This window comes from Hemicordylus capensis, chromosome 6, assembly GCF_027244095.1.
Source record: "Hemicordylus capensis ecotype Gifberg chromosome 6, rHemCap1.1.pri, whole genome shotgun sequence".
Taxonomy (NCBI): domain Eukaryota; kingdom Metazoa; phylum Chordata; class Lepidosauria; order Squamata; family Cordylidae; genus Hemicordylus; species Hemicordylus capensis.
Genome location: NC_069662.1, coordinates 73,959,316 through 73,974,663, shown reverse-complemented (window position 1 = coordinate 73,974,663; position 15,348 = coordinate 73,959,316). Strand labels below are relative to the sequence as shown.

At 42.5% G+C, this 15,348-nt stretch overlaps 1 protein-coding gene across 6 annotated transcripts in view; it reads right to left on the bottom strand.

The window, feature by feature from the left end:
- RECK (reversion inducing cysteine rich protein with kazal motifs) overlaps positions 1 to 15,348 on the bottom strand; it is a 95,586-nt gene that overhangs the window by 5,309 nt on the left and 74,929 nt on the right. For 5 of the 6 annotated variants that reach the window (XM_053263467.1, XM_053263462.1, XM_053263464.1 and 2 more), the window contains 4 exons: positions 14,084 to 14,279; positions 10,955 to 11,162; positions 3,081 to 3,154; positions 2,629 to 2,784 (listed from right to left, as the gene is read on the bottom strand). In XM_053263467.1, the coding sequence (XP_053119442.1) occupies positions 2,629 to 2,784; positions 3,081 to 3,154; positions 10,955 to 11,162; positions 14,084 to 14,279 (634 nt within the window). Of the gene's footprint in view, positions 1 to 2,628; positions 2,785 to 3,080; positions 3,155 to 10,954; positions 11,163 to 14,083; positions 14,280 to 15,348 lie in introns of those variants that run through there. The other variant, XM_053263466.1, reaches the window with a different exon arrangement.

Below are 15,348 nucleotides of genomic sequence, written 5' to 3'. Positions count from 1 at the left end.
CCAATTCTAAAAAGGCAAACATTCAAAATGGGAAATAACTAGTGAGTTTTTTTAGAGATCATTTTTGGAACTTATTTTTATTCAATATTTCCATCAGCAAATTGGGGGAGGGAAGTCAGAGCTTGTTGCTAAAATGTCCAGAGTACCAAACACACACAAAAATAGACCAGGAAGGATCTAAAGATCATATGGACCTACAGTAAATTATCTTCTCAATTGGAGTAACAGTAACTGAATGAAATGTAATGCTACAAAGCATAATGTATTATTTGGAGGTAAAAATACTCTTGTGAACTACTGGAAATAATACAGAAAGATTTGTTGAAAATCTTGAAATTGCACAAAATAAAATAGCAGTGTACAACTTGGAGGTAACTGAAGGTCATTGGGAAGTGACCCCTGCTAACTTGGCAAAGAGGCACCTTTTAATGTGGTGGTTCTCTTTATTTGGCAGGGGGGAGAGTAACTCACCCTATCCACCCCAGCACAGTACCTCCAGTGACTGTTGCTGGTGTCTATCATGTTTCTTTTTAGATTGTGAGCCCTTTGGGGACAGGAATCCATCTTATTTATGTATTGTTTCTCTATGTAAACCGCCCTGAGCCATTTTTGGAAGGGCGGTAAAGAAATTGAATGAATGAATGAATGAATGAATGAATGAATGAATAAATAAATAAATAAATAAATAAATAAAAAAGTATATCTTCTAAAGACACAAACAAAAATTTAACCTCCCCCCGAGCATATTCTGGTGTAAAAAATAGTGCACTCAGCCAATTTAAATGGCAGGACTAGAGAAGGAGGGAGAGGGGAAAAAGTGAAAGAAAGAGAGTGGAGGAGGAGGGAGACAGAAGGTGGCATGAGGCGGGTGCAAGGCTATGTGCAGCCGCCCAGGGGTGCATTGGAATCAAATCTGGCCCACCACGATTTGAGTTTGACACCCCTGGTCTAGTAGATCAGGGTCAGGGGACTTCTGGTCTCAAGTGGCCAACTGCACTGAGCCACTGCTGTTCATCAGCAGGACAGGACAGAAGCTCTTATGGCTCTCTGCCTGTCCTGCTGTTGCTATAGGATATTCCTACTTGTGGGCCAGCAGAAAAGTCCCCAAAGGCCAGATCCAGTCCCCGGCCTTATGTTGTGTAGGCCTGCTCTAAGCAAGTTCAATGGATCCAAGTCCAAGTAGTGCCACCCCAAAGCATCTAGCAAACAAGCACCACAATCTTGCTCAGGTTCCGCTTCATCCTTCAGAAGGGAAAACTTTCCACCTAATACAAGGCAGTCATTTCATGTGGCACTCTAGCAACTGGTTGCTGTCTGGGTATAAGGAGAAAATTTATCAAGGGTTTGAAAGACATCATTGAACAAGCTTAGTGTCTTCCAAAATCCAGGCATCTTGACAAGAACCAACCGAAATGCAAGTGATTCAGTATTTGCTAGATAATCTGCTACAAGCTACAGAACTGGTCTATGGTACCAAAAAGGGCTTTGAAGTGCATTACATTTTTTTCTTCATTTCCTAAGAAAAATTAAGTTGTGAGGGCTAGATCTGTAATGAATTCCTCCAAAGGAAGCACTAGGATGGAACATCAAGATACATCATATAGCACACGCACACATAAGTAAATAAGACTTACTGCCCTCCATCAACTTTTCTCAGATGTATTTGAGATGTCTCAATCAGAGTCATCCACAAGAGGTAACTTCACTTCTCATATCATTATCTACTCTTCTAGCACAGGGTATTACCATTTGGTTACACTTTGGCACCCATAGTGTTCATCAAGTTTCATCTGTTGCCCTGGAGATGCACCCAAGACTGCTAAGTATTTACCAGTACACTTGTTTTGATGACATTCTAATCTGTTCCTCACCCAAGAGTTAAGAGCAGAAGGACATTCGGACCACTTTGTCTTGCCTCTGAAACCATGGGTTTGTTCTCAACATGGACAAAAGGGGGTTGTTGGTTTTTTTAAACCATGGACAATAGTTTGTTAATATCAACACAATGTATGTTGTTCCTGGGCGGGGGGTGGGGTTCCTGGAAATGGATCAATGTAAAATTTCTCAAAGGAACAGTACAAGAAGATCTTGATATGGCATTCTCAATATAATGGGGGGAAATTGATCTCATTATCCAGGCCCAGCTCCTGGGCATGATAGTTGAACTCTTTTCAGCACTGTGCTCTTTACTGCTTAACCTCCTGATGTATGACCTTGAGTGTATTGATTGGCTTGCCTGCTCCTACTGCAGCTACTGAACTGTTGTCCTGCGTTCAGCCAGGATGTGCGAGCCGGCTCAATTTGAGCCATGATTCGAATCGAACCAGCCCAATTTGGATAGTCCGAGATTGACTGGTCCCAATTCATCCCAATTCAAACCCCAATTCAAGATGGTTAATGTGTGAATGTTTGAGGAGGAAGTTGGTAATGATAAATTTAGATTATACTGAAAGGAAAGTAGGCAGATCAGTTCTTACTAGAACTTCTTGTTAAAAATATAATCTGAGCCAGTATACACACCAAGGAACATAACCTTACTATGTTCATTTGCAACATTTCATCAATGTTCAGTAGGAACTAAACACAGTAAATAAAACTACATGTAAAGAATTGCTGCTTAAATCATACCTGAAGAGGCTTGGGGGTTTGATCTACAGGTATGATAAGAATCACAATTTCAGATTCTATGCTGAAGTATCCAAATACATCACACTGTGGCACAGAAACATGAAGGCGGATTTTTTGAAGTATTTCAAGCACAGTTATTGGCCTTTTGTTGGTTATCTGTAAGATAAACTCTATTTATAACATTCTGCAAAATTGTATTTCTGCATTAAAGAAGTGAAAGGTTAATAGCAGGCTAGAAAATGATAAATTCTCCATCTAAAAACAAATTTGTTAAGTGGTAAAAACTTCCGTACTATAATTGAAGTGCATAGTACTAGTTGTAAAAAAAATGTTTATATTCATTTCCCAATACATTGTTTTAAATTTCATTGACTACTTGCATATACATCACTACGTACCGGATTGCAGCCAAAATGCTGTAACAGTTTTTATAAGGAAGTTGAGCTACTCACCCTGGCAAAGGTATCCAGCTTTTCTTTATCATATAAGACTCTTAGCATTCCAGCATACAGTGGACAGCAAGCTCCTGTACCAAACAGAAACCACAGATATTTGTAAAAGGCACTTATGACTTTATGGTTCACATTGTGAGTAAAGTACGAATGCCCTGAAAGGAAATAAGAAGTGCTCTGCTGGATCACATCAAATATCTATCTAGTCTATCATCCTGTTTCACACAATGGTTCTGGTTCAGACAAGGAGGCTCTACACACGATTGGTGTGTAGACCCTAATAGGGTCAAGCCCGCTCTCCCCACAGACAATTAGGGGGCTAGGCCTGGGTGGCTGGATCAGCTGCCCACATGATTACCGGCTCCGTCATGGAGATGGTTGGGGCTGCAGGGGTCACCTGACCCCTGGAAGTCCCTGAATGCCCCCCACGAGTGCGTGGGGCATTCTGGGGAGACCTCCAATGTCGGGAGGCTTATTTTAGCCTCCCAGTCAGGGGTCTCCTCATGAGTCACCGTGGCATGGAGCTGCGCTGTGGCGACTCACGATCACAGCAATGGGGTTAATGGAGCACTCATTCCACTAACCTCATTTTAGGGGAGGAGTATTTAGGTGGGCTAGCCGCCACAACCGCTCGAAAGTGGGCTGGGCTTCCTTAGCCCGCTTTCGAGCGGTCGTGAGAATAGCCGCATTGTATTCCCAATCTACACCATGGATTGGAAATGCACAACATGTCTGCACCTCCCCTCTCATGCCAGCCTTAGTACAAGGCATCCTGGCTGGTCACACCAGCGTTTTCTGTGACATCTGAAATGGGAAACTGGCTTGGGTGCTCCTTACACATCAGGAGTACAAACCACAATTTGAACCTAATTTGCAAAAACTGCCCTGTAGGGAGCATTCAAGTCACAGTGTCCTGGTTCAGAAATTGAGATAAACTGATTTGATAAATTAGGAAGTCTTGTATGAAGCTGGGCATGCAAGGGGAGAAGGAACACACAAGTGTTTCTTGGATCAGGAAGAACAGGTTGCTTAACTGTAACCTGAAATACACAACAGTCGCCAGCCATTCCTTTTGATCCTCCTTCACATCTTCTTTTAGTAAACAATTCTCCTTTTTGCTGCCCATCATCTCTGGTTCCAAGCCCTCCTCACCAAATGGACATGATATGCCTGCTCCTCCCTTCTGTTCAATTCTCCAGCTTGACAAGCCATCACCTCAGATAACAATGTCATGTGCTTCAGCTATGCCACAGAATTTCATATCTTTCCCCCTCACAACACCAGAGGGAGTACATTCTCCATGGCTGCCCTCCTCAACAAAATTAGCATTTTATTACTCAAGGGTATGATCAAACCTTTCTCACAATCAAAAGCCAACCAAGGCTTCTATTCTCACTCTTTCATCATTCTGAAATGGGCTGTCCTTCCTATCCTGGACCTCAGAGACATCAATACCTGCATTTCCCACATACATTTTTGTATGGTCTCAATTCCCACCATTCTCTCCCTCATCTACAGTGGTTCTCATCCGTAGATCTTACCAATGCATACTTCCATGTATGTTTGATTAGAACAGGGATGCACAACTTTGGCCCTCCATCTGATAGACTACAGCTCCCATCCAATGTTCCCTCTATTTTTTTCCATCAGTGAGCGGAATGAGTTTTGTTCTGGGCAGCAGTATCAAGGCAGTGTGCACATGTGCACGATTATGTGCCACTATGGATACAACACACACACACACACACACACACACACACACCACAAATATGGAAGGAAATGTATGTGTCTTCTATTTTAATAGCAATTGTATTAGCCATTGGTGGTTAAAAGTGGCCCATAAAATAATAAAAAGACTTGTCTAAGTTTTATTTAAATTTGAGTTCATCATTGCTTTCTTGCTCTTATCTATAAAATGTTTATTGCCTAAGTATTAGCTGCCCCTACAATTGGATAGTTAGTTGCAGTAGGCTTCCCATTTCCTTCCAAATATCCTGGAGATCGGAGCTAACACATGCCTTTGATTAACCAAACTAGCTGCTTGCAAAAGTCAGAGTGTTAAATAAGGGCCTTAACTTACATTTATTAATTTGTACATTTGTGTCCCATCCCTTGGAGCTGATACGAACCTTCACAGCAGGTAATAATATCAGAAATTTAAAAGATAGATAAAAATAGGAATATAGGAAGCTGCCATATACTGAGTCAGACCCTTGGTCCACCTAGCTCAGTATTGTCTTCACAGACTGGCAGCGGCTTCTCCAAGGCTGCAGGCAGGAATCTCTCTCAGCCCTTGGTTGGTTTAAAAAAAAAAAAAAATCTTGTCCTATTAAGGAGGGAACTTGGCACCTTCTGTGTGCAAGCACTGTGGTTTGAATCCAGGGCTTGGGTTGAAAGGGCCTCCCTGGGGCCCACAACCTCCCCACATTTTCATAATTAAACCCTTTCATGCTCTCTAAAGGTATCCAACACTCTCCTCCCCACAGGTTTGCTTCGCAGGGCAGCAGAATGTCATATATGGAGTTACCCCAATTTTTTAGGATTTAAAAACATGCATGCATTTCAAGGGCTTTTCAAATGAGTTTCCTGTGATGAAGCAAATGCATAAAAATAGACTTTTGGTGGGGGAGAGGAAAGTGCTTAATATTAATTTTAGCAATTTGGAAGCCACTTTCAAGAAGTTGGGGGGATTTTAGTCCATTACAAGTGTATTAAAAATACAATATTATTTATTTTTGATTTGATTTTGATTTAAGTAAATTATTTATATGTGAACTACTGTTACAAGCACAAAGCAAAATAGATATTTATTATAAGGAGAAACATGTTGCAAAAGAACCATTTTCTCATATTTTGCTATTTAAGCCATTCTGAGAACTTTGTTGCTAAAAAAGGCAGCATAAAAATATTTTAATAATACATATAAGGCAAACAAAAAAAAGCCCACCAGATTAGAACTATAAGCAGTTTGATGTCTTCAAACTTTACTAAACAGCCGGCACATGGTAAATCTCTCTCTCACACACACATGCACACACACACAAGTTCCAAACCAGGGAAGGGGGTGTGGGGGTGGAAGAAAACACACAAGGAAACTGCCTTTCAAATGTAAACAGGCACACACAGCCTGGGAGGAAAGAAACACAGACAATAATCAATAGAAATTTTCAAGTGGGAGGACTTCTCTCACATTTTGCGCACACACGTCCGATAAAGGTTGGGGGAAGAGAAACCAAGTGTCTTAAGCAAGGGGAACAAATCAAATAAAATAAATATAAGCATTGGGGCTTTTCTGTTCTACTTCCCTTGAGAGCGTTCATCCACTTCCCATTCAGCTCCTCCCCACGCTTTGCATTTACATTCAAGTGCTGCAGAAGAATGCAGCTCAGTTAGGCTGCTGCTCATGCTAGAAGAGAGCAGGTCTAAGGCAGACATTAACCCTTTTTAAATCTTACTACTGCCTATCTCGCTACTGTGCTACTGCTGCTGTGCCAATCTCCTTCCACCTTCATAGGGACTGTGCAGGGACTAGAATCAGCTGAGCGGGGGGTGGGTGGTAGAATTGACTGCAAAGGTGCTCAGCTTAGAGAAAACAATGCTTTCGTCATCTCATCATCTGAGTATTGGCTGCTGTGGATGGGGTTTCTGGGAGTTGTCTTCCAACAACAGCTGGATGGCCAAAGTTGTGGAGCCCTGGACTAGAGCTTGTTCTGGGAGCGTTGAGAGAGAGAGATCTGCTTTTTTCCCATTACAGAAAGATTAATATGAAGACATGCAAGCTTGGTAACTCATGATCATAAATTGAAAACTGCTGTGGAATAGAACTTGTTCCTCGTGGAATCCAGTTTGCAGCCTTTATAATATGTGGGGCTAGAGAGAGATTTTGGCCAATTATGGGACTGGGCCACTTTGACCACAACTGAGTTAGAGGTGGAGTGTCAGAAAAGAAAAGAGTGATCCTCTTTAGATCTTTGGATCTAATGGTCTTATACAGTACATGTTCTTGAGATGAAGTGATGTAGAAGGGACCATGAATGGCTCATCTCAGGAGTTTTTAGCAACACTAAGAGAGCAGGGAGCATTGGGAGTGCTACAGATACATGCATGTCCATTTCAACCAACTGGAAGACCAGGTGTTTAATAGGAGATGGAGGCTGTTGGACCTATAGGCATACAGTAGGCCTTTCATAGGAGATGCAAATCTCGGGTCACTAACAAGTTCTGGCGATGAAAATCCTGAAGCAATGCCTTATGTCAGGGCAAGAGGAACATCTGACAGAGTCAAGTTAGATAAGGCATCACACATGGCATCTGGCTGAGTGTGGTAGAGAGGGAGGTTCAGATCCATATTGTCATATAGTAAGGAATGGCACAATGGTAGTGAACAGAAGATGTGACAGAGCTAGTAAAGTTACTGCAGGTGCAGAGTCTTAGCATGTGGCCTATAGGGTCATTGGTGGAGGAGCCACCAGAAGGAAGTGGGGCCTCATAGCTTGTGAGGGCTGAGTCATGGGGCCTAATGGGAAAGGTTATGATAAGGCTGATATTCTGGGTAGCTACAGTGATGGTGGGAGGAAGGTGACTGCTGTCTCATCACCCAGTGTTGCATTGGTGATGAGAGAGCAGTCCCTACGATGGGTACAAGACCAGGAATGGAAGTAGTGGTCTTTTGATGGTGAGAGGTGGTAGTGCCTGGAGTTGCTCCAGTTGTCATAGTCCATGCGTCTAAATGTGTGGGACTTCTGGTGCAGCACGTGATAGGGGCCCAATGCAAATGGGAAGTAGTGGCATTGATTCGGAGATAGTGGATGGTCACAAGCTGGGTCCTGTGGAGTGTCTGGCAGAACAAGTACTGCTGAGGATGTCTGCATTCCACGGTCATATCATAATAAGCAGCTGGGTGTTTAAATGAAGTGCCCTGTGAAATAGCCAGTTCCTCCACACTCGTGATGCTGAACCTGGCAGAGAGCTCCCTCTTTCCAGGGCATTTGTGAGTGGTTTGGGTGAGTGGTCATGAGCAGCTTGCCTGGTGGGGCTGCTGCCTGCTCAGGCCACTCTTCCTCAGAGGAATGGGAGGGGAGATGAAGAAAGCAAAGCATTGGCAGCCTCTGTCCTGCAGAGAGTGAAGCCAGCGAGGGAAAGAGCAAAGAGTTGGCTATGTTTGTAAGTCTCTGTCCTCTGGGACACTTCGCCACGGAGAGTCAGAGTCCTGCAGCTGCCTGGAAGCATTCTGAACAGCCACTGGCAAAGGTGAGCCCGGGCTTGGGAGGAGGTTAAAGCATACTCTCTGGGGCCATGGAGCAGAAGGATCACAACTGATTGTTGGTGTCTCTCAAGAGGGCAATTATTGGTCCATGGCCCGATGTCCCCTTGTGGGGGCCTTTTTTGGCTGTTTAGATTGCACTGAGGATTATTTGAGTACTTAGGCTTCCTGGAAAACACACACACACACACACACACACACACACACACACACACTTTTTAAGATAGAGGGGGGAAAGGGAAAAAACAAATAACTCCTCTTACAGGAAAAGAAAAGGGTGAAGGAGCAAAGAAGGGAAGAGAGAGGTTTTACCATAGACAAGGCACACAAGGAAGAGAACTGAATGAGAGTTGTCACTGGAGCAAGCAAGGAATGAAACTGAAGGGGGCTCTCTCCTCCAGCAACTAAAAAAGCTTCTAATTAGCATAAAATCTGCCTCTCTGGAGCAGTAGGAGGAGGTTGTGGGTCGCTTCCTATATCAACTGAGAAAGATGTGATCTAGCTGATCTAACGAGCTGGCTGACATCCAAGGCAAAGTCCCGAACAGCAGCATTCAGCCCCACTGGCTTAAGTGACCATTGTAATTGGAGAGGATAGGCTAATGGGACAAGTGTACTGGCTGCCTGTAGGTGTGGGGATTTCTGAGAATTCTGAAGAGGCTTCTTCTCCTTTCCTTGCAGCCAAGAAAACTTACCTAGCAGATTTTTGTTTCTTTGGAATCTTAAAGGGCGTGTGTGTGTGTGTGTCTCCAATTGGTGACAATGGTTTGTGCTTCTTGTGTCAACACTGGTGTGGGGATGGAACCGAAGGGTTGGTCTGAGTGCATGTAGAGGCCAGAGAAGTCAGAGTGGGGTTGAAGGGCTGGGGCACTCTAGAGTCTCCGCTTCCTAACACCACCATTAGAGAGACTGCAGACAGGTCTGGCAACACTAGCAGAATGACACACACAATCAACACTTTCTAAAGGGATTTGACTATAATGCTTTGAATCTGAGTCAAAGCCTGCGGTGCTTTCTCCCAAGTTACAGTGCAAAGTTTAGATGATCTGTTGCATCTTGCCTGTTTGGTGAATTTTGGGCAATGCTCAGACTTCCATCTTGTGCTTTTCTCCAAGGCAGAGAAGGCAATCATCATGATCATCTCTGGCAGGGAGCTTTCCTCTACACATCTTGCATTTAAAAAAATATTTTTTCAAAGGCTTATGCCTGTGGCCACTGCCAAGGGAAACAGCAGCAAGGTGGCAGAGTGGACACTTGAAATAAGTCTGTCTTATGTTTCTTTTTAAATTGTGAGCCCTTTGGGGAGTGGACACTTGAAATAATTTTTTTGTAAGATGACTTGGAAGAACTGACAAATAAAGGGGGAGGGGGAGGAAATTCAGAGTGAGGAGGAAGAAGTCGAAGTCACTTGGCAGTAAGCGATGCTAACAGAAACCCGTCCCTCTCAATGCCACTTCTGATGTAGTGGTTGAAGAACTGTGTGAGGAGGCAGGGCCACGCCCGTTTGGACATGCACACTCACCCCATGAAGTGTGGCTCATACCAAAACTCTTGATGCTTAGCTCTAGAGTGTTCCAACTGAGGTTCTGCACAGGCATAGATCTCATTAGGTGCAAAAAAGAATGTGATATATGAATCAAGACAGTGGCCAACCAGATGCTTTGGAGAATCCCACAAACAGGTACAAAATCCTTCCCTGCTATTACCCTCTGCTCTAGCAACTGGAATTAAACCACACGCTGTCTCTTAACATCGGTATAACCATCATCGCTAATAGCGAATGACAGACAAATTCATGGAGAAAAGAACTAATTGCCTTTTAGAGCCATCTAAGCTAGTGGTCATAATTCCATAAATTATTTCTCTATTGTGTGAAGAGGAAAAATAGACAATTTATTTTACAAATACTGGCTGATATCCCATGTAACATAACGTGGGCAGTCCTCAACTGCCCGTGCTGCTGTGTCTAAAGCAATGTCTGTGGTGTGTTCCAATGGAAGTAGTGTCATACAACTGCGTTTCTGCAATTTTAGGTATTAGCTTAAGAGCGCTCTTGTACAACATGGCAAGCATCACTTTAGACACCTGCAGCAGTATGGGTAGTTGAGAATCTCCAGCATTACTCTGTGTGAGCTGTCACTCACTTTTCTAAAATCTTTAAGTAAAAGTCAGTGAGAGATCGACTCCATTGCAGTAGTATACAGTTGATACTTACATGGTATTGGTTTACATAATTTGCACTCTCTTTATATCTGACTCGAGGCTGAACTGTACTTGAGCCACGAAGTTTACACATTATTGTGGAAAGATTACCATCACCATATGTCAGTTCAGATTTCTTCCACAGTGAAAGACATAGGAGGAAAGGAAGATGCCACTGAAAATAGGTCTCTGCACCCACACAGCCTTTCCCAATTTGCAAGTAGAAAGCACATAGTTGTGATCTATGCATACTTGAGAGTTACTGAACCCATGTTTCCCATCAGTAATTTTAATGTATGTATGGAACATCTGAAACAATGCTTTCTCATCATGGCTCAATGAGCCTATGAATATTGTTCAGCTGTTCTCTCACACTTCTGTTGAGCATTAACACTGATCAGCATTCTCACCTGGAGGAATAACTGGCTTATATCCAATTGCTGAAAGAGAACATTGGACAGACAGACATTCTCCTTGTGAACTGTAGTCAGAAAGGGATCCTACGGCTTGACAAGGTCCATGGTAATCTACAGCCACACGATCAGAATAGGCAGCACACACATTGCTGTAGGTTTCACCATTCTGGCCGCACACCAGCTCTACTGATTTGCAAAAGGACTGGGAAAATGAAAGGAGTTGTTAGTAAACATTTGCAAATTGCAGAGTGCACTTTCTAAAACTGGCACCAACAAAGTGGATAAAATCTATACCAGACTACCCAACTATCTTTCAGTACTTAGTTCTGATCAAATAGCGGAGAAATCAAATATATGCTTGAATAAGATAATGCTATTATTACTTTCAATGAACACTGAATCTGGTTGAGTGTCAATAACATAGAAACAATCACATTTTAAAACACATAACAGATTACTGAGAAACCACAAATATGCTATCCTTTTTAAAAAAAATGCAACTTGACCTAAGAGCGAGTTAGTCTTGTTCACCCTGACAGAAGTGAATGCGACTATTCTGAAATGAAGAATAAATGAGATCGACCAGTGTTTCTCAACGTTTTTGGAGTCATGGACCGATACATTATTCATGCACAGTTTCCTGGACCAGCAGTCAGTAAGGGTGTTGCCCCGCCCCCACTCACCCTACCCCCAGGCACCTCCCAAAAAACAATTTTGGGCAGTTCTCCGGAGCTTATTTTTCTCTGCTGGATAATGTTCATTTCAAGAAAGTGAAACTAATGTTATCCAGCAGTGAGGGCTGCCTGGAAATGAGCTCCACAGAGCTCCTGGTGGCCCTGGCAGCCCGAAATTGGTGGGTTTTTTTGTGGGGGGGGGGTTTTGATATTTATTAGTGATGTCTCACAGACCAGTACCCAATGCCTTGTGGACTGGTGGTTGAAAAACACCGAGATAGACCCACAGAGAAATGATGTTATGGTGAGTGTATGCAGAGGGTCCCAGGTTCACTCCTTGGCTTCTCCAAGGTAGGACGGAAAGACTCCTGTCTGAAACCTTGGGGAGCCACTTCCAATCAGTGTAAATACTGATCTAGATGGTCTGACTTGGTATAAGCCAGCTTCCTATGTTCCTTTGTATGGGTGAAAGACACACCTTTAAGTAGTGATTCTCTCATATTTAGCAAGGGGGAAGTAATAGTCTCTATCCATCCCCAAAACACTGCCTTTGATGTGGCTGCTACTGGTGTCTACCTCATGGGTTTGTTTTTTTAAGATTATGAGCCTTTTTGGGACAGGGAACCATCTTATTCCCCCCCCCCATAAGTTCTAGGAGAACTTCTGTGTTGGAACACATTATACAAATATTCTTAACAACAACAACAAAATGTCTAAAAGTACAGTCTCACATGATGCAGGGAAGAAACCTAAGAACATTTTCCAGTGTACTGAATGACTTTCAAATGTAGACTGTCAATCATCATACCCCATCCACACACTACAAAATTAGCAAATATATGTGATGTATCCATTAGCATGCAAAAGAGATACATATCTTTGTTTTTTACTTTGTGTACATACAACAGGGAACCAAGTTGGCCTCTTAACATGGCTACATACTGGTTCAAGAAAGTACAAACATTAAAAACAAAAAAAAACCTCAGAAAAAATGGACCAGAAGTATCTCAACATGATGTATCTGTTGCTGAAGGTGTACTCTTCTAGAGTGCAGGTGGGAAATCAAATGTTTGAATGATGATGCTCTCCCACATAAAATATTCCTTGCATAAAATAAGCATGCCAGGGAAAGGGCTCTATATCAGTGTTTTCTTTGACACGCTAATTTTGCATATGTGAGCAGTATTTCATGTGAAAGAGTATTCAAACAAATATGTCACACAGGGCTTCTGCTTGCCTGTTTTTGCTTTTTTACTCACAACTACTCTTCAGGAGACAACGGTGGGGGGGGGACAAAATATGCAAGGGAATATCTTCAATTGCTTCCTGTTGTGTGCATCTTTTATTGAGATATACAGATGTTATTTTCAAAAATTATTGAGTTTTTAGATACAATTTGTAAGAAGGGGAAGAAATTCTCGAAAATACTTAGGGTATATAAATGAGAGCCTGTATACAAGTGAAAAGAATGAGGGCTGCTTTGTTATGCCATTATTCTTTAATAGGCCTGTGCCCTGTTGGAATTCCAGTTTAGAATTCTCAACCCCTCCCCCCACCAGGAGGCAGTGCCCCAGGGTAGGAGAGGGATGGTGGGAGCTCTTTAAAAGATGCCCAGCACTAGCGTGGGGGCAGCTGGGCAGCACAGCCAAGTATGGGTGCTTTGGGGGCAGGAAGAGTGCCACAGGGCAGCCCGAGAAGCATGTCCAGCTGGAGATTTCCAACATACACAGGCCTCCTATTTAATGTACCTGCAAAGTATCCCATAATGTGTGAAAGGCAAACACACTTTTTTGAGCACATGTACAAGCTGGTCTAATTGCAGCTCCCCACCATGTCAAAATAAATAAAAATTGTCCTTCACACCTTACAAGATACATTGTGGGTGCATGTGACCAACATGCACATCAGTATTATTTTCACAAGGTATCTAAAATCAATAGGACGTTTATGTAGAAAAACCTTGTATAATGCCATAGAGATTTCTCTTATAAGCTTCTAATACTACTACTATTTTTTAAAAAAATTAGAGTTTGGATGAAGAGTTTGGGAAGTGACATACACAAACTCTAGCTCCCAAGACCCTCATGCAGACTGTGCTATGCTTCATAATGACTAGTAGAATCCATTTGGGAACTGCAGTCCAGATTAGTGACTCTAGAGCTAAACCCCCTTTTTAGAGTGTCTTTTAAAACTTCCTTAATTGCATATAGAAGATACTAAACATGAGAGCAAGCTTGGCTCAAGCCCCACCAACCTTGCCAGGGTTGGTGAGGCAGGTGCCGGAGGTAGCAAATTCATTGCTGAGATAGCTGCCTCATTGAATTTCATTAGCAGGCCAACGCTGCATGTGAGGTGAGTCTGAGAGACACAACTATTTAAGTATGTCTGGCTTTCATTACAACAATAAAAATGAACATAAAAAGATGCTGAGGGGAAAATAATGACATACCTGACATGGACCTTTGTACGATACACTTTTGCCTTTTTGGTGCAGGGTGCACAGATTGTTATATTCTATATTGTCTGTGTCACAAACAGGATCTCGTAACTGGTCACCACAACTGAATTGTCTGGGCACACATTCATACTGGTTACATCCAAACTTCTCAAAACTGGTTAAGCAAACTTGCGGCTTTGGTATACATCTGCATAAAACAGAACATGTTCATATTATTCAGGTGATTGCATTCAACAGCTGCAGTCCAACAACAGATAGAGGACCAAGTCTCAGAATGTTAGACCAACTGGGAAGGCTGGACAGAGTTCTTTGCTTTGGAAACCAGAACCTGGCAAGTCTGAGGAGGCAGGGAAGGCCACTCCTCTAGATAAGTGGGTGGCCACAAACCACTCAGCAAACCACTGCCTTTTAGGACTGGAGTGGCATTGGAATCTGATGTATCCCCAAAGGAAAAGAATAGCAGGATTTTCCTTAGACAGGGCTTTAATGATCCTGGTCCATTCCAAGACAAGACTTTATTGCTTCCTGCCATTATTCAAAAGGTTTTCAGAGATTGCTCTTCAATCTACCAACAGTACTGTAAACAAAAGCCAAAACTTCCTGAAAGGTGGCACTTGACTCATCCCAGTTTCCGCAAATCTGACCCTCTCTTCCTACCCACTCACATGATCATAGTTGTGAGTCACATTCCTTTAATCCTGTTTCAAGGAATGTGAGAATAATATGTTCCTTACATTTTAAAGTGAATCTTTCTGTTCAATAAAAATGTTTCAAAATGTAGTGTGTGTGTGTGGTAATTTGTTTGTTGTGTTTTGTGTTTTTGTTGGATGTGTTTTAATTTAATGTTGTGTTGTGAGCTTCTCAGAAAACAATTTTATGGGGTGGCTAACAAAGTTTTATTGTTACAAAATGAACATTTTAACTATGATATTTTGGGCAAGCAGGTTGCAGCATAGTAGTTAAAGTTGCTTGTTCCAATGCTGTTTTGGCTGCTTTTCTTTCCACATTGTCCTCCTCTTTTGCATTGTGGGATGCTTTATCTCACAATAAGACAGAAAGGCATGAGGCTCAATTTTAACAGGCTACCATGAGGGGCTTTTTAAAGAATACTCTTGTTTGTATTTATGTACGGTTTTTCTATTATTCCTAGCATTATCTTACTCCGCTGGCACCATTTTAAGGTACGGTCACCTCTGGCAGCATTTTAAGGTACGGATCCTCTGTATAAACAGGATCTCAGAATCTACATATGTATT